The sequence below is a fragment of the Meriones unguiculatus genome, chromosome 1 (assembly GCF_030254825.1).
Source record: "Meriones unguiculatus strain TT.TT164.6M chromosome 1, Bangor_MerUng_6.1, whole genome shotgun sequence".
Classification (NCBI taxonomy): Eukaryota; Metazoa; Chordata; class Mammalia; order Rodentia; family Muridae; genus Meriones; species Meriones unguiculatus.
In genome coordinates this window covers 118,074,083-118,101,539 of record NC_083349.1, presented here as the reverse complement: position 1 = coordinate 118,101,539, position 27,457 = coordinate 118,074,083, and the positions used below count along the sequence as shown (strand labels likewise).

The window sequence follows — 27,457 nt, the reverse complement described above, 5'->3', positions numbered from 1 at the left end:
AAAGAGTGAAAGAGCATTTGCTGGAGTTTCTTAGCATCCTTGGGCGAGCAGCTTTGCTATATCTCTAAGTACCAGTCTTGATTCTCTTCCTCTTCTTTTCTTAAAAAAATAATGAAGGTTCTTGTTGAAATGGATATGAGACCAGTGAATCCAAAAGCAGTCCCCTTGGGGAATTACTTGCCATGTTGGAAGAAACCATGATAAGGAGGGAAGAGCAGCTGGCATGATGTAATTTCCTCACAGCACGATGAGCAGACTTCCATGCTGTACCACCCAATTCACCCTTGCATCATACAAAAGCATGATTTTAAATTACGTATGTACCAAACTTTAATTTTCATTTCACACTCAAAAGTTCTGTACAAAAAGAGGCAATGCAGGCAAAAAAAAAATTAACAATGACTTCAGCAAACAACATACAACTGCTTCAAAGCCCCTTCTAATGTGCAACCATCTTTACAGGTGTACTATGACAATGGAGTTCTGAAGGTTGGGGCTGGCAAAGATAAAGTCCCAGTGTTAGTTATTAATATCTAGACCACTTGAGAGATGCCTAGGGCATAAGACTGAATAAGGAGTCTGAACTCTATTGCAACTGGATCTCTAGATTGTGTAGGCTTTATCTTGCTCTTGAAGAAGTATGACATTTGGACTTAATTGTGATGATGTTTCAAAAACTTAGGCTTGCCATTCATGTTTGGCAAAATGGTAATAACTAAGAATATATGTGTATGTTGATGAGGAACATACTAACTAAATATTAAAAGACACCCAACACCTTCTTCATGGTTGTTATCTGACATTCTGGCTCTATTGTGTCATCACAAGTAAAAATATCTATTTCCACCAAACTTTCGCTATGAAAGCCTAGGTGAACAGGAGAGGAATTACCATGCCAAAGTAGCAATATATCTGGGAAACATCATTTTTTTTCCTTCTTTCTTGCTTTAAATTTAATATCTGAGTCATATAAAACACTTTTTTTTAAACGATGAAACATCAATTATGAAGTATTGTGAACAATGACACTGTCGCTAGCACTTTTCCTCCAAATTACCTATGAGTGTTGGCTACATGTGCATGCAGCACAAAAACAAAACAAAACAAAAAAACAAAGAAAAAGAGAAAAGAGAAAGAAAAAAAAAAACAAATTGTTTGAGGATTCCTGATGCCCAATGGACAGTCTGTTTAGACAATTGGTCTCCCACAACAGTTCTGGAGTGGACTCAAGGCCCATTCCCTGTTAGTGATCACAGACACTCAGCCTGTCCCCCCCCTTTCCCCGATGACCTGAGGCTTCTCAAAATCCGAGTCCTGTGGAGTCTCATCTTGGAGACAATGGACTGGCTAGCCTGAAGCAGACTGACAGCACCCATACACACATTTGGTCCCACTGAATAGAAAGTCTAACTAAAAGTTACAAACGTCCTCAACTATTTATATATAATCTGACAGGTAATTCCTAATGTGTTCTTATATAGCCAATTGAGAGGCAGCTGTGGTGTAGATACGTGGCTTGGGTTCATGGCTCAGGTCTGTGTCTAAGAGCCCAATAGAAACTGGGCAGTCCCTTCTTTGAAATCTTAATCTCCTCTGCTGAGGAAAGGGCAAATGGACAAATGCTTATAAATATTGTGCATCTCTGCTCTTGTAGGCTTGAGAGTTGCCCAACTAAGCTTTGCCTATGGTTGCCAAAAAGACCATCCCTAACGCTCAACATTGGAGAATGTCTCATCCCCGCATGATTACATTTTCTGGCTTTCTCTGAATTTCGGGATTCCTAGGCTTGACAAGGTCACAGGAGCCATCTGGTATAATTCTGTCCTGTTGAGAATGCCTGTATCAGTCAAGTGTCTGTACTTACTCTGTTAGGAAGCTCGAAGGGACAAGGCCTTTCCCTGATCTGGTGGCTACACTGACATATAAACTGGGAAATCGGCTCTCCCATTTGTCTGTGTTTCTTTGTTGAAATAAACCACGTAGCCTCTTTCTTGGAGGACTGAAAGGAATGTTGGATGGCCACCCCAGTCTGGAAAGGTTGATATTTCACAGCACTTTTCTTGGAATGTTGCAAACCAAATGATGCCACATCCTGATCATCCTAGAGCTGTCTTCCAGGATTATCATTCATCAGTTGTCTGGAAAATTCTCTCCTTCTAGCAAAGATATGCAAGCAATAACACAGGCTAGACTCGGGATTTCTCTACAAGGGTCCATATGCTCTGCCTTACATAGTAATAGGTCACATGGTAAAGAGGAAAGAGTACAGAGTTAGGTGGGAAAAGCCGCAGGATCTAGTCCTATGTAGGACTCATCTTGTATGCCCGTATCTTTCCAGGTCAGAATATGATACCAAGATTCTAACCTAACTCAGCTCTAACCTATAAGCAGAATGACTGCAGGACTAGTGATAATGATATTCATCATAATGAGTGCGACAATACTCTGGAATTTATGCAGCAAGGAAGGTTGGTTGGGTGGCTCCTACTAGCCTGCCAGGACTCTTAAAAAAAGATTTATTTATTTTAATTTATTTTATGTGTATAAGTGTTTCTCCTGCCTGTATGTAAGTGCACTATGTGCATGCCTGGCGTCCACAGAGATCAGAAGAGGGTATTGGGTCCCCTGGAACTGGAGTAACGGAGAGTTTTGTGAGCCACCATGTAGGTGCTAGGAATCCAACCCAGGTCTTCCACAACAGCAAGTACTCTTGATGACTAAGCCATCTCTCCAGCTCCAAGACTGTGTATTTTATATTTGAGGAATGTGAGACTAAAAGTGAATTTGCCAGGGTACTCAGACTGGTGGGGGTAGACACCAGGTAATCAGCATAGGTTTCTTCTCTCAAAATTCCTCCAGTTTTCCAGTAATTAGCAAAGTGCTTTCGCTCTCAGCTCTGACAAGAGCAGTCCATTTTGATAGAGAAGGGGGGCTTCCTTATCAGGAGGGGTGGAGTACCTAAAACTCTGCAGACTCCTGGGGAGGTGAGTGGTTTTATTTGTGATCTCACAAACAGAGTCCCGTTTATCTGTCCCTGCAGGCAGAGGGTTGACACAGATATGACTGTCCTAATGCCAACTCTCTCTCAAATACTCTTAAGATAGCTACTTTCCTCAGTCCTCCTGCAAGAACCCCTCTATCTATTCCATTGCCTCCTCATTAGCTGATTAAAACACAGGCCGTTTTCCTCTTTCAAAAACTAAAAGGGAACAAAAGCAACACAATCGGAGACAGAAGGTGAATATTCAGATTAATAAAACACGTGCATACAGAAAAGCTGCACGTGGGGTTTGCAGGCGGAAGGCAGAGAGGGGTGTGCTGAACTCAGAACACGTGTGCTCCACTCTCCTCATGCAGTTTTCTTCTCTTGGATTCCTCTCTCTCTCTCTCTCTCTCTCTCTCTCTCTCTCTCTCTTTCTCTCTCTCCCTCTCCTCTTTGCCGGGGTAACAAATGTGTCTGTTTCTTGTATCTGAGCCGACACAGGAAATCAAGTACTTTGTGTTTCTATCAACTATACTCCCAGAGAGATAATACATCTAGAATTAAAACAATACCACAAGCTATTAAGAATTTCTGATTGTTACAGGCATCATTACAGGACTCCAGCAGCCAACAGCCATGTTTCCAAATTTGGCCTTTTGGAGAAAGGAGTTTCATGTCAGACATCAAAGGTAAGGCTCTCAAGTCAATTTATGCTCTGCTGGGTTCAATCAGCTAAGATACAAATTAAGGTCCATATATTTCAGTGACAAGAAGGAAATGGTTATGTAAATACACAAGTATTAACATCAATCTGTATTAAATTATGTAAACATATACATCTTCTGAGGTCAGCACACAGATCCTCTTCTCCAAGCAGGGCTCTACTGAAGCATTGCTCGAATCTGTTTGGAAGTCGATTCATCATTCAAGTGCTTTGTAGTGAACCTGAATGGGGAAAGAGAATTGGATGTCAGGGCTTGCCCAACTGAAATTTGTAAATAAGAAACACAGGCTCCTTTCTTTACACAAAGACCCATCTTTTGGTGTTCATCCCATATAGTCTCTGCAAGTTTATTTTTGATTTGGCTTTGACTGGGGTTTTGCTCTATATTCCAGGTTGACCTTGCCCTCACCCCGTAACCCATGTTAGCCTCAAACACATGGCAATCCTCCTGTCTCAGCTTCCCTCCTACAAAGATTAACAGGTACACACCATAATGCCAAGCTTCTTAGGCAGCCTTGATATTTGATTTTTTTTTTTGTGTGTGGTAATACTAAACAAGTTTTTTTTAATACCTCATTAAAGGAGACAAAACTGATCTCATTTTCAAAGAGACAGAGTTCACAGTACTTAGCTCAGCATCTTGTCCATTGAGGCTAACCAAGCTGAGTTACAGAATTCATATGGTATTCTAAAATTTAAATGCTGATGACTGTCTAGTGTAGGGGCCGTGCTTATCCACATTGCCACCACCAGGGGTTACAGATGGAGGTACAAGAACAAAGGTACAATCTTAAAAAGAAAAAAAAAGTCTCATTCATTACTGACTCTTGTGTGCAAAGGAATGTGGAAAAAAAAAACCTGACCTACAACAAAACAAGGGTTCTGTGTAAGATCCCATTCCAGTCACAAATAACTCTTCAAATGAAGGAAGTGACTTGATTTCACAGGTGAGAAAGCCGAGGGTCAAAAACATTCAGTGGCTCACTCTGAATCGTGCAGCAGATGGTTTTGATTTGTGAACAATCTGTGACTTTTGACTTGAGCCTATGTCTGGCTGCCTGGAAAGCCTACACTCCTCCCACTTCATCATGTGTCTCCAGGAAATACAAATTCCCACACTGGGATGAGATTCATGGCTTGACACAATGCCCTGATCTCCAAGATGTTTTGGCAGCTAGAATGAAACTGGAAAGTTCCAGAAATTCAGAAGCTAAAGTCTTCTTAATAAATATAAAAGGCCAGCCTGGCATGCTTACAGTCTTCTTTGGGGAAAACCTAGGAGGAGGCTCTTATGGTAATAATACACATATTCTCAAAGATGTTGGAAACTCAGAAAAACAGTAACTTTGGTGTCTTGAGACTATTAGTTTCTTCATCCGTTGAGGCAGGATAATAGATCAGCCTTGGGTCTATAGTTTGCAATGGTTGCATGCGACAAAGCAATAGAGGTAGAGCATTCCATGCAGAAATGAGTTCTACCTCATTTCTCTCAGACTTACTCATTTTACTGCATGTATTGCATTGCAGGGAACTGACGGGATTGAAAGGCTAAGACAGCAGGATCCTTAAGTCTTCCTGATTGAAATCCTGCATAGGGATGCTCTGTGCAGTTCAGCAAATTCCTTTGAATTTAGCATGGTTAAAAATAACAATCTCCTCTCTGAAGTGGATTAAGCAAATGTATCCTTGGGAAAAGTGAAAGATGCCTAAAGGGGTGGAAACAAGCTACAGCTGGCTAAATGTTCAGGCATCCAGCAGTGAATAACAGGTTCTCAGTTCTGGCAGCTGCATGTGTGAGCCCCTTAGGGAGCTGAGACCAAGCACACACACACACACACACACACACACACACACACACAAACACACACAAGGGATATGCTTGGGCTTCCAGGGCAGGGGCTTTAATTTACTTGGCCTGACATCCCAGTGCCTGGAAACTCCCCTCTTCTCCCTCCATGCAGCCAGGGTGAAGACAGACATGAGAACTGGATGCTCTCCTTCTTAGGAGACTCCACTACTCACAGAGCGCCATGGCCAAGAGCCACACCTAAGCCCCACGGAGCCACCCAGGCCCAGGAATAGTCTTAACATGGCCCTTTACTACATGGCATTGAAAAGTTATTTGAGCTCACATAATCAGGTATGGTGGCTCACACCTTTAATTCCAACATTCAGGAGGCAGAGACAGGCAGATCCCTGAGTTCAAGGCCAGCCAAGACTACAGAGCAAGTTCCAGCATGGTCAGGGCTACAGAGAGAAACCCTGGCTTGAAAACAAAACAAAACAAAAAATTACCTCAATTTTTCCCATCTGTAGAAAGTGGGTGATAAAAATGATGCTGACTTCCCAGCAGTGCTAAGAAGATGAATTGTGTTAAAACAAGTGAAGGGCTAAGAGACTGGTAGACTGGTGCTCAGACCCTTGGCCCTCAACAGCATCCACATCCGAAATGGTCTGAGAGGGCCCCTGATCTATCAGCCTAACCCAGAGAGAGGCTCACCTGAGAGCATTCAGCAGCCCTTCCACACTGTCCGGGGCCTGCTCCTTCAACACCTTTATGCAGCCTTTCATCTGGAAGAAGAAAGTACAGTATTTTGTTACAATCCTGTGTAAACCTGTCCATAGTGATGTCTGTCCATCCTAACAGCTCTCCAGAGCAGTGACACATGAAGGCCATGAACAAACCTCTCTGGATGGTGCATCGTTCCTCCAGGTTTGTTAGGAGGTCTTTACGATTGCGGTCTCTACTGATTTTCATCCTGTGCCACAAGTGTACATCTCACTTACTTTAAGGAGAAACATACTATGGAGCCCAGACCAGAAGTAGAAATCACTTTCCTTGGTTCTCGGTTCAGATTCACTAAGGTTTTTTTTTTTTTTTTTTTTTTTTTAACACACTCAGTAATTTAATGCTTTGTCTGCTAAGAAAGCTCCTCCTCTTTGAGCTGTTGACTGTCACACCCTTAATGTTTTGTAAAGTATCAAGTTCACCAGCCCTAGGAAACGTGTGTGTGTGTGTGTGTGTGTGTGTGTGTGTGTGTGTGTGTGTCTGTGTACAGGTACATTTGTGTGGCATCCATGTGCAGGTCAGGGGACAAGCTCAGCTCTTATTCCTAAGGTACTGTTAACCTAATTTTTGAGACAGGGTCTCTTTGGCTTGGAGCTTGCTGGGTAGGCTCAGCTGGCTGATGAACAAGCCCTAGGGATCTGCCCATGTCCACTCCTCAGGGCTGGGAATGTAAGCACAGTGAAAATATATGACTTTCTTAAAAAAAAAAAAAAGCTTCTGGAGACAAACTTGTCTACTGCTTCCAAAGTCAACACTAAACAGACTGCTATCACTGTGGCCTCTTTTCATCCCAGTTATCCATACCATAGATAGTCATGACCACTTATTTGTGAGCCCAACATGGCTTTGTATCCCTTAGAGGACTCTGGGTAGGTTAGCCTCTAAGTCTGTCTCTCTTACTTGACCAGTAACCCCTAGAAGTGCAGGCCTGTGTCTTACCTGTCTCTGAGAAGACTGTTAAAAAGAAACTGTAAAGAATGGGAATGTTACAGGGGTCAAATGCCCAGTTTTTATTCTGGCTGCTTTGTATTAGCATGAAGTTCCACAAGTTTCTAAGTTTTCTGAGGTCTTGGAATTAAAGTTATCTAAGTCTGCCATGAAAATTAAAATTTACATAGATCCTGTCATTTTATGCATATCCTAGAGTGTTTTGCTTATCCTTTGGAACAGCAAAGTTATTTCTATAAAAAAAGGCACTTATTTTAATCTTAGACATTCACACAAAGTGTGGGGGCATCTGATGGGTTTGGTTATACCAACAGCTACTTGCAGAGTGCCAACTTCTCTGCACCTACTAATATGTCACACTTCTAATATGAAAAAGTCCTATGGTAACAGCTTGATAAGACACAGCCAGCTGCTGAAGGTAGCCAGGACTGAGAAGCATTTGGGGGTCATAGAAGAATGAATGTCACGATCAACTACACATGTCTATCAGAGATTCAAGTTTAGAGACAGGCTACAAGCATGCCAGTTATGTGCCATGCTAGGTTCGTGATGGCAGCAGGCCCGGAGGTGCCGAGAAATTCCAGCTCCATTAGAGCTGGGGGTCCAGTGGGAGGAGAGAGACAGGTAGCTCATTATCACAGTGCACTGAGTGTTCGTGTGACGACATCCCAAGGGGCAGTGAGAACACAGATGCAGAAGGAGGTGGAAGCGCAGTGGGTACTCTTGAGGAGTGCCTAATTCTATTTCAGGATGATTAAAACTGTGGGTGTGAATAACAAGAAACTGTCAGAAATGCATTCAGGGCCAGAGCCAGTGTGGGTTTAGCAACACAGTAGGCACTTGGAGGCTTTTCCTTATAGAAAATACCCTTGGCAGGTGTTAAGCACTGTGTAAATATAGCATAGGAGTAGAGAAAAGGACTAGAGGAAGCAAGGGCAGAGGAGGACCAGTGGAAAACCCTCAGAATGTGAGGGGTGGAGGGAGCAGTGAGATGAAACACAGGGCTCACCCTGTGGAGAGTCAGTGCCCGATGAGGAAGGGGGGCACAGACAATTCCTAGGATCTGAGGGCGACCACACTGTGTTTCTGCTAGCTTAGGTTCTCAGTGAGAGAATGGAACAACATCTGACATAGGGTTCAGGAGGGAAAGAGCACCTGTGGTTCAAGACTCACCATGTTTCATGTGTCCATAACAAGTGTGGTCTGGAATTATGCGCAAGGTTTTGGCTGGGGACAGAAGTTAAGGTGTGACTCTGTAGGGAGCCTCTTGCTAAGATTCTGTGGGAATCACTTGAGAACACTGCTTCATCCACTCACACCTTCCCTGCTACCCAGATTGCCACCTGGCCTCTAAACAGCTCATTTTTCTCTGTGTCTTGGTGATTTTGCTCTGATTCTTCTTTTCCTCTGTCTATCTGAAAAGAAAAGCCTTGATGGACTACCTCAAATACCACTTTCCACGCCATTGCCTCTAAGCAGACTATTCTCTCCCTCAACTGGGTTTCTAGCGCACTCTGCATGTCTCTTCTGCAAACCAGACCTTGCCCTCTGTGTTCACCTTTTCCAGGGCCTCACAGTTGATCCTAATGTCCTCAGGACTTATGAACCCAGAGCCTATACCTGCTGGTTTAGAAGCAAAGTTGTACCTGGAAGAACAGAACCACCTCAGACATGGTTGGGGCTTAAATATTTTAAGCCCAAAATCTTCTTAGAGGTACACACACAGTTTAACATCAACTGTCCTTTTCTAATCAACATTAATCAAGAGAATGAAGAATGCCCAAAACATATTCTCTGCTTGGGAACTTAACAGATTCAGTAAACAGCATAGAAAGTTAAGTTTTACAAATTAGGGTGACAATTGCTGGGTATATGGCTTGGTGGATAAGACAACTTGCTGTACAAACATGAGGACTTGAATTCAAATCCCCAGCAACCACTTGCAAATGTTAATTTCCGGTTGTTTGTGACCTTGACCCCAGAATTTCTGGGTGGGAGACAGGTAGTTACCAGGAGCTGATAAGCCAGCTTGCCTAGTCAAATCTACAAGCTTCAGGCTCAGTGAGGGACCCTGTATCCAAGGAAAATTTGAAGAGTGATAGCACAGGAATCTTTACATCCTCCTCTTATGTCTTCTGCAGGTCATACAAACCTGAGCACAGACATGCACAAAATTACAAAGAAAAGGTTAAGGGTACAAGGGCCTCATTTTGCCCAGCATGTTTTTAGGTGTTGACTCTGTGACAAGTTAATAAATGGATATGGTAAACCAAAATGCCCTAGGAGTACTAGGCACTAAACGTAATGTAATCCATAGTCATGTGATCATTAGAGTTTTTCATAGTTACTTATACTCAACCTATAGCATCAAACCCTTAAATCCCCACAATGAATACAGTCAACTTATTTATTGCCAGGTCTTCATAATATACTCTTATGTAAATGAAATATATTTTGAAATAGTGCACATAGCAGGATTCTGATTTGCCAGGCATATCCACCCATCAAAATACAAAGAGCTGTATTCATTTCTCTCTGCTTCCTAAATATGGATGTGTTATATCGGGCTGCCTCCAGCTCCTTCTACCATCCCACCATGATGAACTCTGCCCTGAACTGTGAGCCAAAATAAACTCTTCTGTAGGTTGCTTTTTTTCAGGGTATTTAATCACAGCAATGGAAGAATAGGTTATAGATAAATGCTGGCTTAACGTAGAAGTATTTTATTCTAAATGCTGGCTTACGGCAGTAATGTTTTATTCTACAACCAACAGGAAAGCAACTGTAGAGATGATGTGCTTCCAAAGGTCTCTGCATATGTATTCGAGCTTTTTTTCCTTCCCTCACTCATCCTTTTTCACCGAACAGAAGCTCTGTGGGGGTATCTATTGCATATCAGGCACACTATCCCAGGACATTTAGGTGCACTGACTACGATCCCTATCCTTTTAAAAAGCTGGAGTCTGTGGGAATGTTACAAAAAGCAAATTGGTAAATGATCTGAGGACCAGAAGAGAAGGATGGTTTTACTTATGTGGGGCACAGGAAATGCATTCCAGGATGAGCTACATCTAAAGATTGCCTGGAAGAAATCCACCATCAGAAGAGGAGGTCATGGAGAGACTCCAAGATGCTGCATTAAGAACAGAGGATGACTGGTGGAGCAGCAGGTAAGGCATAATCAGAGAGGAGGCTGGTAGGTCATTTGGCCTTTACCATCATGCCTTGTAACCCAGGAGCTCCCAACTCTATAACACACAAAAGGTAGGAAGGTGTCCTGACAGGTCACCTGGAATGGATGAAGGGTGGCCTGAAGGTAGGGTGGATCACCTGTGCCCAGTAGGAAGCTGGACGACTCCTCCTAACCACGTGAGAAAGAGCAGACTACTTGCTAGGAAGGTATTTGCTAAGCATCTCCAAGGAATGGAATCTTGGAGAGGTCTTTCTCAGTGAGGGACGGAGGCCAGAGGATGAGAAGCAAGGTCCCCCTGCTGGCATTCACGGGCTTTCATTGCATGAGTTTTCTTACATCGATCTTGGAAGTCTTGCAGAAAGCTCCCACAGGGTGCACGTGGTCATAGAGGATGATGACGCCTACCATCACCCTCATGCAGAACATCAGTGTCTCCTCACTTGTAAACCTGCTCCTGTACTCCCTAAAAGAGAAGACACAGCCATGGCATCACTTCCTTGTTGGAACATGTGCATTCTGAGATCCGCAACTGGCTAGTCCTTCATCCCCCACCCCAACTCCCCAACCCCCACCCCAGAGAATTCATCTAAGACTTGCAACAACCAGGTTAATATGCTCTTGAAAAGACCCAAGATGATAATTTCCCTTGACTCTATCCAACCAGCAATTCAGTGCAAAAATAAGGTAAATTAGAGGGCAGTAAATTCCCTTCGCTGCTTCCCTTCAGCAGCTAGCTCACCATGTACATCAACTCTTGCCCATCAATCTTGAATATTTTATAGCCAGCCCCTCTGGCTGTCCAAGATTATAGAGAATAATGGCTTCATTACAGAGAAAAAGAATCAGCCTCATTTCTACACTGCGGCTCTCTCGTATCCAGCTGGAGTCACCTCCTTTGTTAAGAAACAGGCTGTGGATGAACTTGGACTGGCAGATATCTCAAAGAAATTATGTACCTGGGAGTTATTTGTGGAGTTTAAATTTTTCCCACTTACCTAGATAGGGGCCCTGATGATTGCAATAATTTAGGCCAACGCTAGAGACGTTTTTAGCATCAATTTCATTATGAATTGGCCCCACAATGCTGACAATTACTATTTCTGTCTTGAAATAAATCTTAACTTTGATATGAAGGAAATATTTAAAATTAATATTCTTTTACAGGGCTGGAGAGATGGTTCGCTGGGTAACACACTTGCCTCACAAAGAGAGGGACTGAGTGCGGACCCCTAGCAGCCATCTATGCATGAGGCAGGCACGGTGGCTGTGCTGGCTAGTTTGTCAGCTTGAGAGAAGCTAGACTCACTGCAGAAGAAGAAGTCTCGGCTGAGAAGAGGCGTGCCCATAAGACTGCCCTGTGGGCAAGCCTGTAGGGATTTTCTTAATTAGTGATTGATAGGGGGGGGGACTCAGCCCATTGTGGGTGGACCATCTCTGGGAATGTGGTCCTGGGTTCCTTAAGAATTCGGACAGAGCAAGCCATGGGGAGCAAACCAGTAAGCAGCACCCCTCTATGGCTTCTGCATTAGGTCTTGTCTCCATGTTACAACCTTGCTGGAGTTTGTGACTTTCTCCACCAATGGACGACAATACAGAAGTAAGTGTAAGCCAAATAAACTCTTTCTCCCACCCCCCAACTTGCTATTGGTATTTCATCACAGCAATAGTAACCCTGACTAAGACAGTGGCCCAGCTCCAATCCCAGCTCTTGGGAGGCAGAGATAGAGTATGCCTGCAGCCAGCTGACTAGCCAGCCGAGTCCCACCAGCCAAATCTGGGTTCAAGTGGAAGTCACTGTCTCAATATAAACGTCAAAAAGCAATCAAGGAAGACACCCAAAGTCAGCATCTGGCTTACACTTAAACACACACACACACACACACACACACACACACACACTACATGTACCTAAACACACAAGTGCATCTGCATCTGCAAACACAAACACATGTGGGCCCTCACACACATGTGAATATGAATACACATGAATACCACACACACACACACACACACACATGTAAACAGAGAAAAGGATTAAAAAATCATTTTATATTTGAAGACAGTCAGCTTTTCTAAGGTGCTTGTGACATTTTTGGGTTCCTGAACACTCTAAAGAGCAGACGGTATTATGGGAACGTTAGTGGAGGCAGAATACAAAGGAGGTCCAGAGAAGCCAGGTGGTTTGTTCACAGTCACAGTGAGGAGGAGGACTAAGTGCAGCTCCAACCTTCCCCCATAACTGTGTGTGTCATCCTTAATGACCTCAGCCATCTCTTACATTCAATATCTGGCAACCAGTTTAGGAATAAAGAAACAGAGAGCGAAGAGGTGTGTGTGTGGGATTACTTTTGCAACAGTCTTATCATTTACTACCCTAGTTTCTAAATCTCCACAGTACGTTGACAGTAATGCTCACACATCTAGCCCATCTCTCCATTTCTTTGCAAGTCTTATAGCACGAGACAGGCTGTAAAAACTGTGTGACGTCAATCAACCCATCAGGGCCTCAGCTATTTCGGTTGTGAGATGGTTAGAACATTGACATGGACCACCCTGACTTTCTTATGAAACTGAAGCAAACACTGTACATGGAAACTTTAATACGACATCTGAAAGGGGACACGCCCCCGTCATCACATCCGAACAGGTCCCAGCTGGGTGAACACTCAGCCGTGCTCATACTTCTGGTTTCACTTACGGTGTCTCCAGCATGACTTTACAGACGCTTGTCATCGTGCTGAGGCAGTCTGTGGTGTTCTCTATTGGCAGGGTTTTATTCTAAATGGAGAGACAGAAACACACATTAGCCCTACGGGCAGCACATTTGCAAGGCGAAGAAAAGGCACGCGTGCTGCACTTACTTCTGAGACAAAGTGCATGGTGGCATTGCTAAGAGTCTTCAGCATCGGCGTGGCTTCTGCATAGAAGAGGGACATTCGATTGGCCATCTCATTATTAACTTCATTCTCAATGTCTAGCTGATGAAAACAAGAGAAGATACATTTATAAAAAGAAAGTCACCAAGTTGCCGTCGCTGCACACAGTTACAGGCAAGAACTCTGCCTCCGCTCTGTGCCCTGCCAGATACAGAAGTCAAAGCAGCCACAGAAAGATCATGGCCCCAGCCAGGGACACTCAGGGACTCACATGCATGTTGTTGATTCGGTTGCGACTTATTGTTCTTCTGTAGTAACTAAAGTCATTCTGAATAGCTGGATTCCTCATCTGAAATCCAAGAGAGGAGAAAGAAGGTGAGCTCCCAGAAACAGGGAGGGAGCAACAGACACCAGAAGCTCACGAGACACGAGACGACATGAGACGAGAGCTTATAAACATGACAGGATTCTCTTTGTCGTCCAAGAGCTGGAGCAACTGTTAAAAAATAAGAGTCTAGAACTCCAGCGCTCTGAAATATGTCCTCTTCTCACTGCGGGCTGTATTTCAGGGAAAGCATGTTTTCCCAGTGAGAAAATGACACCTAACAAGGGCTTTCTCTCCACTCACTTGACAGATTCCAAATTTCTACATGGAAGGCATCCTCTTAGATTGCTCTGACAACCACATTATAAGCCTCCTTGGGGAAGGTGTTACATTCTACTCTCCCAGCCCCACTCTACAGCCTTGGCAGGAGAACCATAAAGCAGCGGTACCCAGTTCAACTTTCACAGCACGTGTGTGGCCTGACCTTCAGCTCATCGAATCGAAGGGTAAAATGTAAGATTTCTGCAAATTCCTTTGCCAGGGCTTGCTCCCGTTCCAGATGTTGGGTTGGTGTATAGGGCGGACAGGTCAGAGATTCCAATAAACTCTGAAGTGCTTTTTCTAGAACCGAGGGGAGAAAGAGATAGAGACATATTTCAGGCGGATCAGAGACATCCTTTAAAAGCACAGTGCTGGGCTCAAGTTGCCATTCAAGCTCCCTCTCTTGTGATCCTAAGCTCAGGTCACTTAGGAATGTCAATCCCTGAGCCTTTTAGAAAGTCAGGACCAATTTCCTCTATGTAAACAGATAAACAGATAGTGAAAGTAACAAGAAAGGGTGAATAGATACCTCTAGTGGTGACCTGGCAGAAAGTAGGTTTCTATGAGTCCATTTTACTCTTTTTCTGTATGTTGTATGGTTTTATACAATGCAGCTTATGAACACTAGTAAACAAAAATAAAGTGGGAAAAATGATCTAAAAACAAAAAGAAAAGAAAAAGAAAGAAAGCCTGGACTATGTGCATGGAGTTTGTATGTGTGAGAGCCACTAATGATGTAAGGTGAGATGAGTCGGCAGAGGAGAAGGCACTGTCAGTAAAATGTCTGCTGTGCAAACCTCAGGACCTAAATTAGACCTGTGGCACCCACAAAAGTTCCCTGGGTGCTGAAGTACAGCTATGTAACTCCTTTGGAGATGGGCACAAGGATAGAGACAGAAGAATCTGAGCTCGCTGGGGCCAGGCAGTTCAGTGAGCTAGCAAGCAACAGAGGAAGACACCAATGTCAGTCTCTGGCATCCCCACACATATGTAAGAGCCACAAACACATGGGGTAAGTCTCTTGTTTAACATGATGAGAATTACAGTTTTCTTCTAGTGTATTTCTTTGTTTCCATTCACGTCCCCTGGATATTTCTCTACAAATCTACCACTGTAGTTACCCTAGTTATTGTTCTTACAATAATCTCATGCCTCCCATTTGCCTATTTCTAATCATTCTCCACATTTTGCTTTCATATATACATATATATATACAGCAGAGTCCTTTGACTAATCCATAGTTTTATAAACTATGACTCATAGGTCAAATCTGTCCCACTGCTTGTTTTTATAAATAAAGTTTTATTTAAAAGGTGATATGCTTAATCCCTCTTGTATTGACTAGGGCTACATTGGTGTTGGTACTCTGATGGTGAAATCAAGTTACTGAAAAGACAGGACAGGTCACAAGATGCAAGTGTTTACTGTCTAGCCCATTACAGGAAAATTTGACACCACTGTCTTTATGTAGTCCTCATCCGTCTTTAGCATCTTTATCAGGAATGCCTCTAGACTTATTAGGGATCCCCACCAAGGGGAACACACTGTCTTTAGAGGCAGCAGGTTTACCACAGCTTGCTTTTAACGGATGCATCTTTTTCTTTCTGTTGAGGCAGAACTCAGCTCCTTGGAATTTCAGATTACTACATGTAGATACACACTGAAGAAACAAAGAATTTGATTTCTCTTCTACCTGAGAGCGTGAGGCAACCTTCTTTGCTTCTGAAATCTGTTTACACTGGCCCGCTTAGCTGGTCTTAACATCAAGTCTTCTTGAAATCGCAGTCCTGGTTTTAACCTTGGTTTTTTCTCTTAAAATTTGGCACTTGGGCTTAGTGGCAAATCAAAACAGAAGTTGCTGACTACCCTTTCCATTCTATATGTACTCTATCAACAAATATAGCCCCAAGTATTGGCATTGATTAGACCACACTGCGGGTGTCATGGACCCAGTTTGTCAACCTCATTTGCCTCTATCCAAGCTTCTGCAGCGTCATGCTAGTGTAAAAGTAAAAGCTACTATAAAAAGTAAAGCTAAGGTAAAAATGCTAGGTTTATTTTCTTACATTTTATATTCAGTTAATCAAGTTATTTTTTGGGGGGTAGGGAGGAGAAGAAATTGTGGCTTTGGATAAACTCTATCCTACACTTGGTTTTTATTAAGAACTGAGACCAGTAGATCAGCGCCTAGCAAAATCATCATCAGAGGCTTGATCCACCAACTGATGGGAGCAGACGCAGAGACCCACAGCCAAACATTAGGCAGAGCTGAGAGAACCCTATGGAAGAGGGGAGGAAGGATTGTGGGAGCCAGAAGAATCGAGACGACCATGAGGACACAGCCCAGAAAAATCAACTAAGCAGGGCTCCTAGGTGCTCACAGAGACTGAAGCCACAGTCATGGAGCCTGCATGAAGTCTACACTATGTCCTTTGCATATATGTTAGGGGTGTGTAGCTTGATGTTCTTGTGAGACTCCTAACAGTGGGAGTTGTGGCATCTCTGACTCTCTTGCCTGCTATTAGGACCCTTTACTTCCTACTGGCTTGCCTCATCCAACTTTGATATGAAGCTTTGCACCCAGTCTTATTGTAAGTTCTTATGCTGTGTTTGGTTGATATGCCTGTCAGGACTGCTCTTTCCTGAAAGAAAACAAGGGGGGAGTGGATCTGGGGTAGGGCAGGGAGACTGCAGTTGGTATATAATGTATGGAAGAAGAATAAATTTAAAAACATGGAGACCATGGCTGAAATGATGGGTCAGCAGTTAAGAGCACTTGATATTTTTATGGAGGACCAGGGTTTGGCTCCCAGCAGCCTCATGGCAGCTCACAACCACTGTATCTCCAGTTTCAATGGCTCTGACACCCTCTTCTGGCCTCTGAAAGTTCTTTAATGCAAATTGTGCACCTAAACTCACATAGGCATGTGCATGCATGCACATACATAACAATAATAAATAAATATTTAAGCAATGAGATCAGTAAACTGAAAGAGCTGGTCGCAGATGAACACAATAACAAAATGTCAAGAGACTGTAAGTCAGTAGAGACTCACAATGTGCCAATCAGTAACTTCCAGAGAAAGAAGCAGGCAGTAGAGTAAAGGACACAGGAATGATGGAAGTGGCTTATGAATGGCCTCATAAGATATCATGGCAGTGGATAACTATGGGACAGTCTCCAACATGTAGAGCTGTTTCTTCTATGTGTTCAAATGGCACAGGAAGAAGTCCCATGCAGGACACGAAAACTGCAGGTAAATACTCACCAAGCCGGATGGAAAATTCATAAAATCTCTTCAGCCTCACGACCAGAGGACAGACTGCATTCCAAGCCTTCTCCTGAAGTTGAATGTCATTGGGATTTTGAATTGCCTACAGGAGAAAAAGGGGGAGCGGGGAGGGAGTGTTCTGTTTAAGAGAAATAATAAGCCCACACCAAAGTACCCTAAATGATGTAGTTTTTAAAACTGCAGTCCCTGGTGTGATTTCAGAATTAGAACCACCTCAGTTGACAGTGATTATTTGGACGATTCCCCAAGGAGCTCATTTCTGAAGGCAATTTCAACACCTGAGCATAAAGCTAATGGATCACTAGTAGATCTTGCCTCATCTAGCTTGATGCTGTATTCTTGGGTAAAAAAATACATCAGAGGAAGAGAGGAAGAGCCCTCTCCATGAGCACTTGATTCACCTAAAGACTGCTCATTATGAAGAGTAGAGGCTGTAGCTATTGTGCCTTTTTGGCAATACACTTTCCATTCTTGCCAGTCTGCAATAATGCCTATATGTAAGGTGACCTTGAAGTAGAAAAGCCATATCTTAATAGCTTTTTCCCGGCAGCATCCTGACAATAGTGTGTTCTCATGAGGATGGTGGCAGAGGTGAGGTAATTTGAATATGTGTGTGTGTGTGTGAGAGAGAGAGAGACAGAGAGACAGAGAGACAGAGAGACATAAAGAGAGAGGGCAGCAGTGGTGGTGGTGTGTGTGAGATGTACTATGTGGTGTGTGTGATGTGGTATATATGTATGTGTGTGTCATGTGTGTGTGCTGTGGTGTAGTACATGTGTGGTGAGAGTGTGTGTGGTGTGTGTGTGATGTGAGTGTGTGTGTGTGTGTGTGTGATGTGAGTGTGTGTGTGTGTGTAAGGTTTCCCTTCTCCTCACGTGATTTAGTCAATTCAGTATTATCATTAACTCACATCTCGGATCTCTGGTCCTGCGCCTTTGTAAGCCTGCAGGTCTGACAGGATGCTCTCAGAGTCTTGGAGGACAGCACTGATCTGGTTCCATATCTCTCGCTCTCCTTCTGTAGGCTGGGCATCTAAGTGACAGAGAAACCAAGAGGAACAGAGGCTGGTGTTTACAAACAACTCTCTAAGGCCATAAACAAACCATCACTTCTGCCAGCTAAACAGCCCCTTCCCTTCCTGCAGGTTTGGAAGTTACATAACTTTACAAGCTGTTAGGTAAGGAAAAGAAAGGCAACTTCTGCCCATGACTTAGAACAAAGTGCGCAACCATCTTTTTGCACAGATTAAACCTAGAATGATCAAATCACCCTAAGTGTTCATTTGTTAACGTATTTATACAAAATGCTTTTCTGTACACCGTATGTGTGCATTGGGTAACAGGAGGAATAAACATTGTTTTTGGAAGCCAAATTCTTTTTAATGACCTTTTCATTGTGTTTATTCTTTTTTTTAAACAATCACTTTCATTGTGGGTAAAATGTATAGCACAAAGTGTGCTGCCTTAGCCATTTTTAAGTGTAGAGTGCAGCTTTACTGACAAAGTTGTGAATCCTCCCCACCGGGCAGCTCCATAGCTCTCTTGATCCCTTAAAGCCAGAACACTGTATAGGGTATGCTTTTTAACAGGAAAAACTATGGGATGGACGTTTCCACTGTTGAAAACCTGCGCACTTGAGTACAGGTGGGAAAAGAAAACCCTTTTGCACATATTTATTTTATTTTATGTATTTACATATTTTATTTATATTTATACATATATTATATATCTTATAGGTACCTACATCTACATTTTTATACACAAATAAACTTTAAAGCTCCCATAATTTGGGACTGGTGTGATGACTCAGCAGGTAAAGGTACTTGCTGTCAAGCCTAATGACCTGAGTTTGACCCCCAGGACCCTCAGAGTGGATGAAAAGAACCAACTCCTGAAAGTTCTCCTCTGGCCTCCACATTTATGTCATGGCACACCCTCTCCAAAATAAGTGAATGTAGTAAAAATAACAAAAGGTTTGGGTGACTGAACCTTGAGGGTATAGTGGCAGCACATCACTTCAGAACACTGACATACAGAAAGCACCTAGACATCCCAATATACACACACGTCCCATGTAAGACCCAAGAAATGAGTAGTCCCCTGGGCATTCATCAGCATATGAAAACATTCTTAGAAAAAATATCCACGCAAGTGGGAGGGGCTGGTTTGGAAGAAGACGAAGTCAACAGGACACGTGCGTAAGAGTCAGGGTCAGCCGCTTTGGACCCAGAGAAGAGCATGTCTGATTGCATGCGGGTTGATGCCCCAGGTCCCGCCTCTGAGAAAAAGGTATCGGACAGGTCTGATGCTCTTTGGGTGGATGACACCTAAATGAACATCAGTACAAAGTCCCAATTTATTTCTAATATCAGAGATCAGACCTCTACTCTTGCCTGATGCGTCTAAAACAAAAAGGGGGAACTGTAGAGAGCTGCGGAATGCTAAGCCTTAAAGATGGAGCTGGTTTCTGCCTTCCACCTTCCCGATGGTGAGTGCTCTCTGTCACGAACAATTCCACATTTGGCTAAGGCTGAGGATCTGGATTGCTTCCATGTATGTGGACCTATCTGCATTGCCCACGTGGCACGCCTGGGTTGGCTACCCAGAGGCTATTTAAGCTGTGGGCTGGCTTTCCCCAGGGTCCGAGGATTGTTCAAGGTTCCTGAATAAACTGCATTGAAAAAAAAAATGTATTCACAACAGACAAAAAAAAAAAGTGAATAAAGTGTAATTAATAAAAATTAAAATAAAAAATGGAGAAAAAAAAAGTTTCTCAACAAAGGTACCCGAGGGAGTTTGTTGTCAAAATGCCTGTTCTGTTTATCTTTGGTCTTGACTCTGTTCCCCACAGAGGTGTGCTGTGTTTAGGTTCACATAAAGGAAGGCAGCGTTCTGGTACCCACAAAGTGCTGTTGGAGCTCTCCAGCCCGTTCTCACTCTCGGGCATCTCTGGAGCCCATGCAGACTCTTACCCCTAAAGCATTTCAAGGAGACTGTGGGAGGAGGCCAGCAGGTGGGAAACCTGAGTTTACACTGCCCTCATAATTGCTATGACTCAGTCTAGTTTCTGTAAAACGAGGCCTCTGCTCAGGGAGAGAGGGACAGACATCATGTCTTGTTACTTGATTTCTGGGTATTTAAATCCTGACTGACAGGGTACTGTGAGCAGATTTCACTAACAGAGTAAAAGAGATAGCAGTATGATGTCTGACACTTCCCAGAACCAATCCTTATTTCATTTAATCTTCCCACAATACAAAGGGCAGAAGCTCTAAAAGTGTGATGTATACCAGTCACTAGTGGGACTCTGGATGGATTTACAAGGCAGGTGACGGTAAAGCGAGCACTGTCTGAGTATGTAAGCAGACTGAGCACCAGGGGAGAGCTGATATCCAGATAAGCTCAGATAAGCTACAGTCAAACTCCTGAGGCATGATGCCCACAGACAGCTGAGTTTCAGACTAGTTTATTTACCAGGTCCTTCCAAAGACAAAGAAATTAGTGGTTTCCATGGAAATTTTAAAAAAAAGGACAGAAAATCCATAAACTAGGAGAGGACTACTTGGGCAGAACAAGGGGGTTAATGGCAGGGGCGGGGGATAAGAAAAGATAATGGGGTGACTATGAGCATAATACACTGTGTGCCCATGTGAAGCTGACACATTAGAAAGAGAGGGGGCCCCTAAAAATAAGACAGAAAATTAGAAACCCTCATGGGGTTTCCAAACACTGGGAAAAACTTTTCTACAAATGACACAATGTCACCTAGGGAATGGGGGGTGGGTTACTAGGCTCATGTTGTGTAGGAAATGATAAAATGTGGTTGGGGAGGAGTTGGAGAAGTCAGGTGTAGAGAATGGGAGCAGAGGTGGGAGATGGAGGGAGGTACGTCCACAAGGAGGGGGCAGGGTGGCCAAGGGAGTGGTGGCTGGATGAAGCAGAAGAGCTGGGCCAGGAGGCGAGGGAGATGGCAGAAGAGAGATCAGAGGCAGACTCAGGGAACCAAGGGGAAACACACAACTGATTAGTTCTCTATCTCTGAATCCTTGATTTTCCGCAAATAAGGGGTAAGTATTACCAGCAGCAGGGAGGAAAACACAAGAGAAAACAAACAAACATACAATCAAACAAACACAAAAAAGCAAAAGCCTACAAAGCAAATAAAAATGAGGCACTCGGGAGCTGGAGAGGTGGCTTACGTGGTTAAGAGCACTGGTTGCTCTTCCAGAGGACCTGGGTTTGAGTCCCAGCACCTGCGCAGTGGCTAATTACGATCTATAACTCTAGTTCCATGGGATTTGATGCCCTCTTTAGTTTCCTTTGGCACCGCACAGACATGGCACACAGATACACATGCAGTCAAATCAGCCATACACATGAAGTTAAAATACAAGAACAAACTACAGAAAAACAAAACAAACAAACAAATCAAGAAGCTTACTTATTCAAATCCAGGAACACCCTGTGTATAAGGCAGACATTTTCCAGATGAGGTATTTAGAGAAAGGACAAGCAAAATAGAGTCTGTGTCCAAAATTCTGAGGGTTGAGACAAGTCAAGAGAGCTACACAACTGTTCATGAAAGAGGGTTGCCTTAGAAGGTGAGGAGAAGATATGTTGGGTCTCCCCTGTCACATGTTCTCTGAGAAGTCACCAAAGAACAGTGACATTCGAAATAGAATTAAAACTAAATGGGGTAACAGAGAACAGATAAAATCCAAAAAGCATCGTGTTGTTGGGTGCTGGACACAAATGGAGAGAAAATAGGGGACTTTCTTAAGTGCTTTCAAAATAAACATCTTATGGAATTGCCTTAGAGTGGTACCACAGCTGGAGACAGCCAGCTCCTGCCTCCACAGCAAGTGAAGTGACACTTTCTTATAAAAACTGACACAAACATATTTGTGTGTGTGTGTGTGACCACAAAGAGTTTGCATGAGTGGCTTGGGGGCAGGGTATCATTTCTAGGCCATAGGAGGTGGACTAGGGGTGCTGGGTGAGGGTTTTCTACCTGAAGAGCTGGCCTCCTGGCAGCTAGAGGATATGTAAAGCAGTACCTTCAGTCCCCAGCCTCCTTCGGGGAAACTGTTCCCTTTGGCAGCTGTCCTGGGGTCCCATTAGGAATGTTTGTGAAGTCCTATTTAAGGAGCGGAGTGCAGAAACCCAGTCTGTCACTCCCTTTTTCATCGAGGCTTAGGGGTACGTTGGCTCATTTTCTGCCATAATTTGTTAGTTTCACGGGACGCCTAATTTTTTTTTCCACCTTCCCTGTCACAGAACTGAAGTCATTTCCTCCCCCAGCCAACAGTTAGGCCCCTCATGCCAACAAACAGGCCACCAGGTTTTCTGGGCCAGAATGTGGAATATTCTCCAGAGACTCAAATCCCTGGGGGGGCCAGCTTCCCCGGTGAGAGTGACAGCTGAGAGAACTCTAGCCTCAGGAGTGTCCAAACTTTTGTCATCCTGACAGGTTGTTGTCACCTACAATGGGGTTGAAGCACACTAATAATTATCCTGGGATGTGTACGGGCCATGGCCACGTGCCGGATGTGCCTTTCCTAGAGTCCATCTCATTATGCAAGGGAAAAGGGCTGTGCAACCCCAACCGACACTTAACATCCTATCAGACCCTTATGGAGTTTTATGATTCAAAAGAGTCAGAACTAACTAATGAGAATTTTACCCATTAGAAATAGGATTCTGGCCGTATTTGTTTCATTTGATTGCATATTTCCAGTGCCTGGTTAGTATATAGTATATGCTCACAGAAAATGTGCTGAATAGATAGATGAGAGAATGATTTATATGTTTTCATATGTTTTAGGATGGTTTTTTTAATTTTATTTTGAGATAGGGTCTCATGTGTTTCAGGTTAGTCTTGAACTCGCATTATAGCTAATGATTATTTTAAATTTCTGATCACCCTACTTCTGCCTCCTAGAGTGTTGGGATTACAGGTGTGTGCCACATACCTGGTAATGCTGGGTGTAGAAACCAGGTTTTCAGAAATGCTAGTCAAGCACTCTACCAACTGAGCTAAACCGCCCCACTCCCTTCCTGTTTGGGCATGGTCTTTGAGTTCTGAGCTTTTGGCTACAGGGTTTACATACTTAGGTTCAGGACTCTTACGTTAGCACATCAAATGGAGATACTCCATAAGCTTGTGGAAACTGGTGAGACAGTGGGGAATCAGCCAGGTTGTGAAATTGGTGCTAGGAAGCACTAGAATAAATATAGTTCTGTCCCCCCAGATTCTGTCCCCAGACACACTGTCACAAGTCTGCCATTAAGACCCCCATATTCACCTGTGACCAAAAAGACTCTCTGTTTCGTCAACACTTGTGCTTAAATCTCCTATTGCTCATTTGTTCTGTGTGGGAGAATGAAAAGCTGCCAAGGTCAACCCTCTCAGTCCTGTAACTGCCCCCAACCTTGCTTTCTGGGACAACTCTGTGAGAGGACTTGGATACTCTTCCAGCCCTCTCCATATTCAGCCTCAACTGTTGGCCAGATTGTAAAAGTTTAATGAGTTTTCAGAAGTCACGAAATGACATCTTGAAAGGGACCCAGAAGAGTTAGCGGTGGGAAAGGTTGCCGTGTTTGATCATCCAGCAACCTCGAGAGCATTTGCTAAGTGAATGGCAACTCTGAACTATGCTCTTTGCTTTTCTATTTTTAACATGAAGCTTGACTTTTTTAATGAAATGATACACCACGCACACAATTCATCATATTGATTTACACATGCATAACAGATATATACACATATACACACATATACATACAAACATTCACAAAACACACATGCTTATAAACATTCATATAAACACACATGCTATACACACATGTAAACACACACACATTCCCACTCCCACTTAGGATGGCAGTGTGTACTGATTTCCCATTGTAGCCAATGAATTCTTTGGTCATGTCTCTTCTAAGACTCACACTCTAAACTTCTAATCACCTTCAGTTATTTTAGTGAACTGAGAAGAATGACTACATGAAGTGAGTACTCAACCTGTCTGACGATGGGGCTGTTAAAGTCCTTGTGATTTACACAGGCAATTTCAGAAACCAATACCCGTAGGAGATCCGGAACACCCGTATCCTAGCCATTATCCAGGTGATGATTTAAGGCTCATTCTGGACTCGTTGCTGTGGAAAGTGTGAAAACATATCATATGCACTGTGACTTTACACCCCTTTTGTTGTCAAGAACTCACTAAATTCCACGTGCCTACAGTTTTTAATAGATAAAACACCCTTCTATCAGTTAAGATTAAGGATATTAATTTTGTCCACAGGCAAGGAATACACTGACCTCTCCTCCTTTGGCTGTAATTGCTAGTGATGGAGCATGTTAACTGCCAGCATTTTGGGTGTCACAAGGGGCTAGGTGGAAGGTATTCCTGTGGAGGACTCTGATAGTATTTTTTTTTTCAAAGCAAGCAGAATGTTTGGCATTCCTCTGTGCTAATGGGGAAGAAAGCAGTTGCCTTTGTTTGTCAGAAAGATTTTCAGTAAAGCTACCACAGGGAACAACAGCAGGCCTTAAACTAGAAAGAGGCTGTCAAATCAAAGGCTTTATTTCTATAAGTCAGCCAAGGCCTCATCCTGTCTTCAAAGGCAACAGGGACAAGCACACCTTTTCCCCACAGCCTACTTAGGTCTGTAAGGACAATCTGACAGAGAAGCAAGTTAACCTAAAATAATCTGAGGAGAAGATACAATTTATGAGATGTCTTTGGTCTTGAAGGCAGCCCCGGCATTTCATCATAAGGATGTATCACTATCTCTGCGCCCCGATGACTGCTGGGTAAACACTGGAGCGAGAAACAGCAGAAAGGATTTGCCTAAACCATAAATTAAAGCCACAGCCCTTCTTCCCACCAACTTCCTTACTCTCATAACCCCTCCTGTCTTCTGAATAAACTAATAGACATAAATAATTACCTAGTGTTAAGTTTGGGGGACGTAAAATGGTGATAATCTATAGCAAGATGCTGTTTACGGAAGCAGTATGAAATTACAAAAGTCCATTGGAAAATGGAAGTGGGACTGGGCTGACACATTTGTTTGGACAGGACATCTGTCATCACACACCAGAGCCCAAAGATCTTTCCATGGAACAATCACTCCAGGGACTGAACAGGGCTGAGTGGGTAAACGATGGTGAAGGTTGTCTATTTTGACACACTGGGATCCCTAGGTGGAAATGGTGCTCTAAGGATGTAGTTTTGAGATCAAATCCTACGCTAACTTAACACTCATTGAATACTGCCCTCAGGGCAAGCCAGCCAAGCTCTCTAAGCTTCAGATTAGATCTTGGGCCAAGAAAGGGGAGTTAATAACAGTCCTGTCTGTTTCCTACCTGGAGGGATGTAGGGGGAATTTAGACAGGGTTAAAGGTCTTAGAAAGTTGGAGTGCTAGAATTGTTTGGAATTAAAAAAAAAACAATCTCTCTGTGTTTGTGTGTACATAGGAATGTGTGTGTGTTTATGTGCACTTGTGTGCAGGTGCCCTTGGAGGCCATTGGCATTGGTTTCCTCTGGAGGAGAAATACAGTTGTTTGTGAGCCACCGAGTGTGGCTGCAGGCAATTGAACATGAATCTACTATAAGAAGAATATGGTGGGGGAGGGGAGGGTTCTGCGAGAACAGTATGTGTTTTTCACTGCAGAGCTATTTCTCCAGCTCCCCCCCCCAACTCTCTACTAAGGAATATTTCTTTAGCTTAATTTAGGATCTGTTCTTGTAGCTAGTATAGTATTTGATTTCTGTTTCGGAGGTGCCTAATTTCCATACTATTGTCTCTGCTCTGTTCATCTTATTTTCCCAATGAAATAAAGGATGCCTTCAAGAAGGGATCAAGTCCTTTTTATAGTTTTTCCCAATGAAATAAAGGATGCCTTCAAGAAGGGATCAAGTCCTTTTTATAGTCTCACTGTAATATGCCACATCTTATGTCTTTGCTCCTAAGCAAGAATCCACCATCAGAGCTGCAGCCTCTTTAAAATTAGGAGGATTGTTTGTATATGGTCACTCAACTTGTGTCCACCCAAACCAATGAAATTATCTTCATGCTCAACAATATGGCAGACAAAGAAGAGACAACAATCTAGGACCCGATTTTCTATAACTCTTCACCTCAAGGAAGTGAACACTAGTGATGAGGTTAATACACAGCAGCAGCAGAAACCTACACTGTTCAATTGCTGACAAGGTGTCACACAATGAAACAATACTGCATTATAGAGGGAAGCTTTTATGCCTGCCTCCCCAAGCAGACTGCAAGATCTTCAGTCATTTATACCACGACTAGGAGCAGCTGGTACCCAGAATACCCTTCAAGATCACTTGAAAAGCTGGATCATTATAACTATACGGCAGCCATTCTGTTTCATTTAAAATGAAAAGACAGTGAAAAAGAAACAGTATAAATACAAGTGCAGTGGCATTCTTGTATCCTGCAATACACAAAAATGTGGATGAACCTTGAAGATGTTATATTCATTGAAGTAAACCAGTAACAGAAAGATGCACACTGTGTGATCTCACGTATGTGATGTACATAGAAATGCCGACTGATAGCAGCAGGGTATAGAAGAACATCAGAGGCATGAGGTTAGACGTGCACATAGGTGCTAATTAGTAGAGATGAGGCTTTTGTCATGCAAAGTGAGTAAGTGCTAGATGCAGGCTGCAATGATTTGGCTAGTTAACAACAGTGTACTGTACAATTAAACATAAGACGATGATAGAACTCATGGTAGAACAGAAAATACCAAAAATTAAAAATAATTACAACTATTTGTAAATCAGTTTCAATCTTGATTAGCCAAAAGCCTGTTAATTTTCATTTTGAGAAAGTCAAGGAAACCTCACTGTGTGCTAACTATATATTCAAGGAATGTTAATTTTGTTGTGCAGAAATCCATAGTTATGTAATGAATTTTTATTTATTATAACAACAAATAAACTTTGCAAGGAATATTGCTTTCTTTCTAATGAAGAGAACACTTCACATAGTATACAAGTCAAGCCCTTGTCATTTTTTTTTTGTAAGAGTCAAGGCTGTGTATGTAATATAATCTGAAAAGTAAGTGAAATGTAATCTTAAAAATCAGACAATTGTCCTAGATGGTGAGGGGCAGCAGGTGCTTTCAGGTTTGGCAGAGGTGAGGCAAGAAAAGGAAGGCTCCAAAAATGTAGGTAAGAAGAAA

General features: G+C 43.0%; 1 protein-coding gene across 1 annotated transcript in view; it reads right to left on the bottom strand.

Moving 5' to 3' along the window:
* Window positions 1-302: 302 nt before the first annotated feature.
* The window catches only part of Cyria (CYFIP related Rac1 interactor A), a 106,069-nt gene continuing 78,914 nt past the window's right edge, over window positions 303-27,457 (bottom strand). Inside the window, exons 4-12 of the mRNA XM_021631636.2 lie at window positions 18,143-18,264; window positions 17,209-17,314; window positions 14,103-14,239; window positions 13,565-13,642; window positions 13,279-13,395; window positions 13,116-13,195; window positions 10,754-10,880; window positions 6,208-6,278; window positions 303-3,928 (exon numbers count right to left, since the gene is read on the bottom strand). Coding sequence (XP_021487311.1) covers window positions 3,865-3,928; window positions 6,208-6,278; window positions 10,754-10,880; window positions 13,116-13,195; window positions 13,279-13,395; window positions 13,565-13,642; window positions 14,103-14,239; window positions 17,209-17,314; window positions 18,143-18,264 — 902 coding nt within the window. The 3' untranslated portion in view covers window positions 303-3,864. The remainder of the gene's footprint in view (window positions 3,929-6,207; window positions 6,279-10,753; window positions 10,881-13,115; window positions 13,196-13,278; window positions 13,396-13,564; window positions 13,643-14,102; window positions 14,240-17,208; window positions 17,315-18,142; window positions 18,265-27,457) is intronic.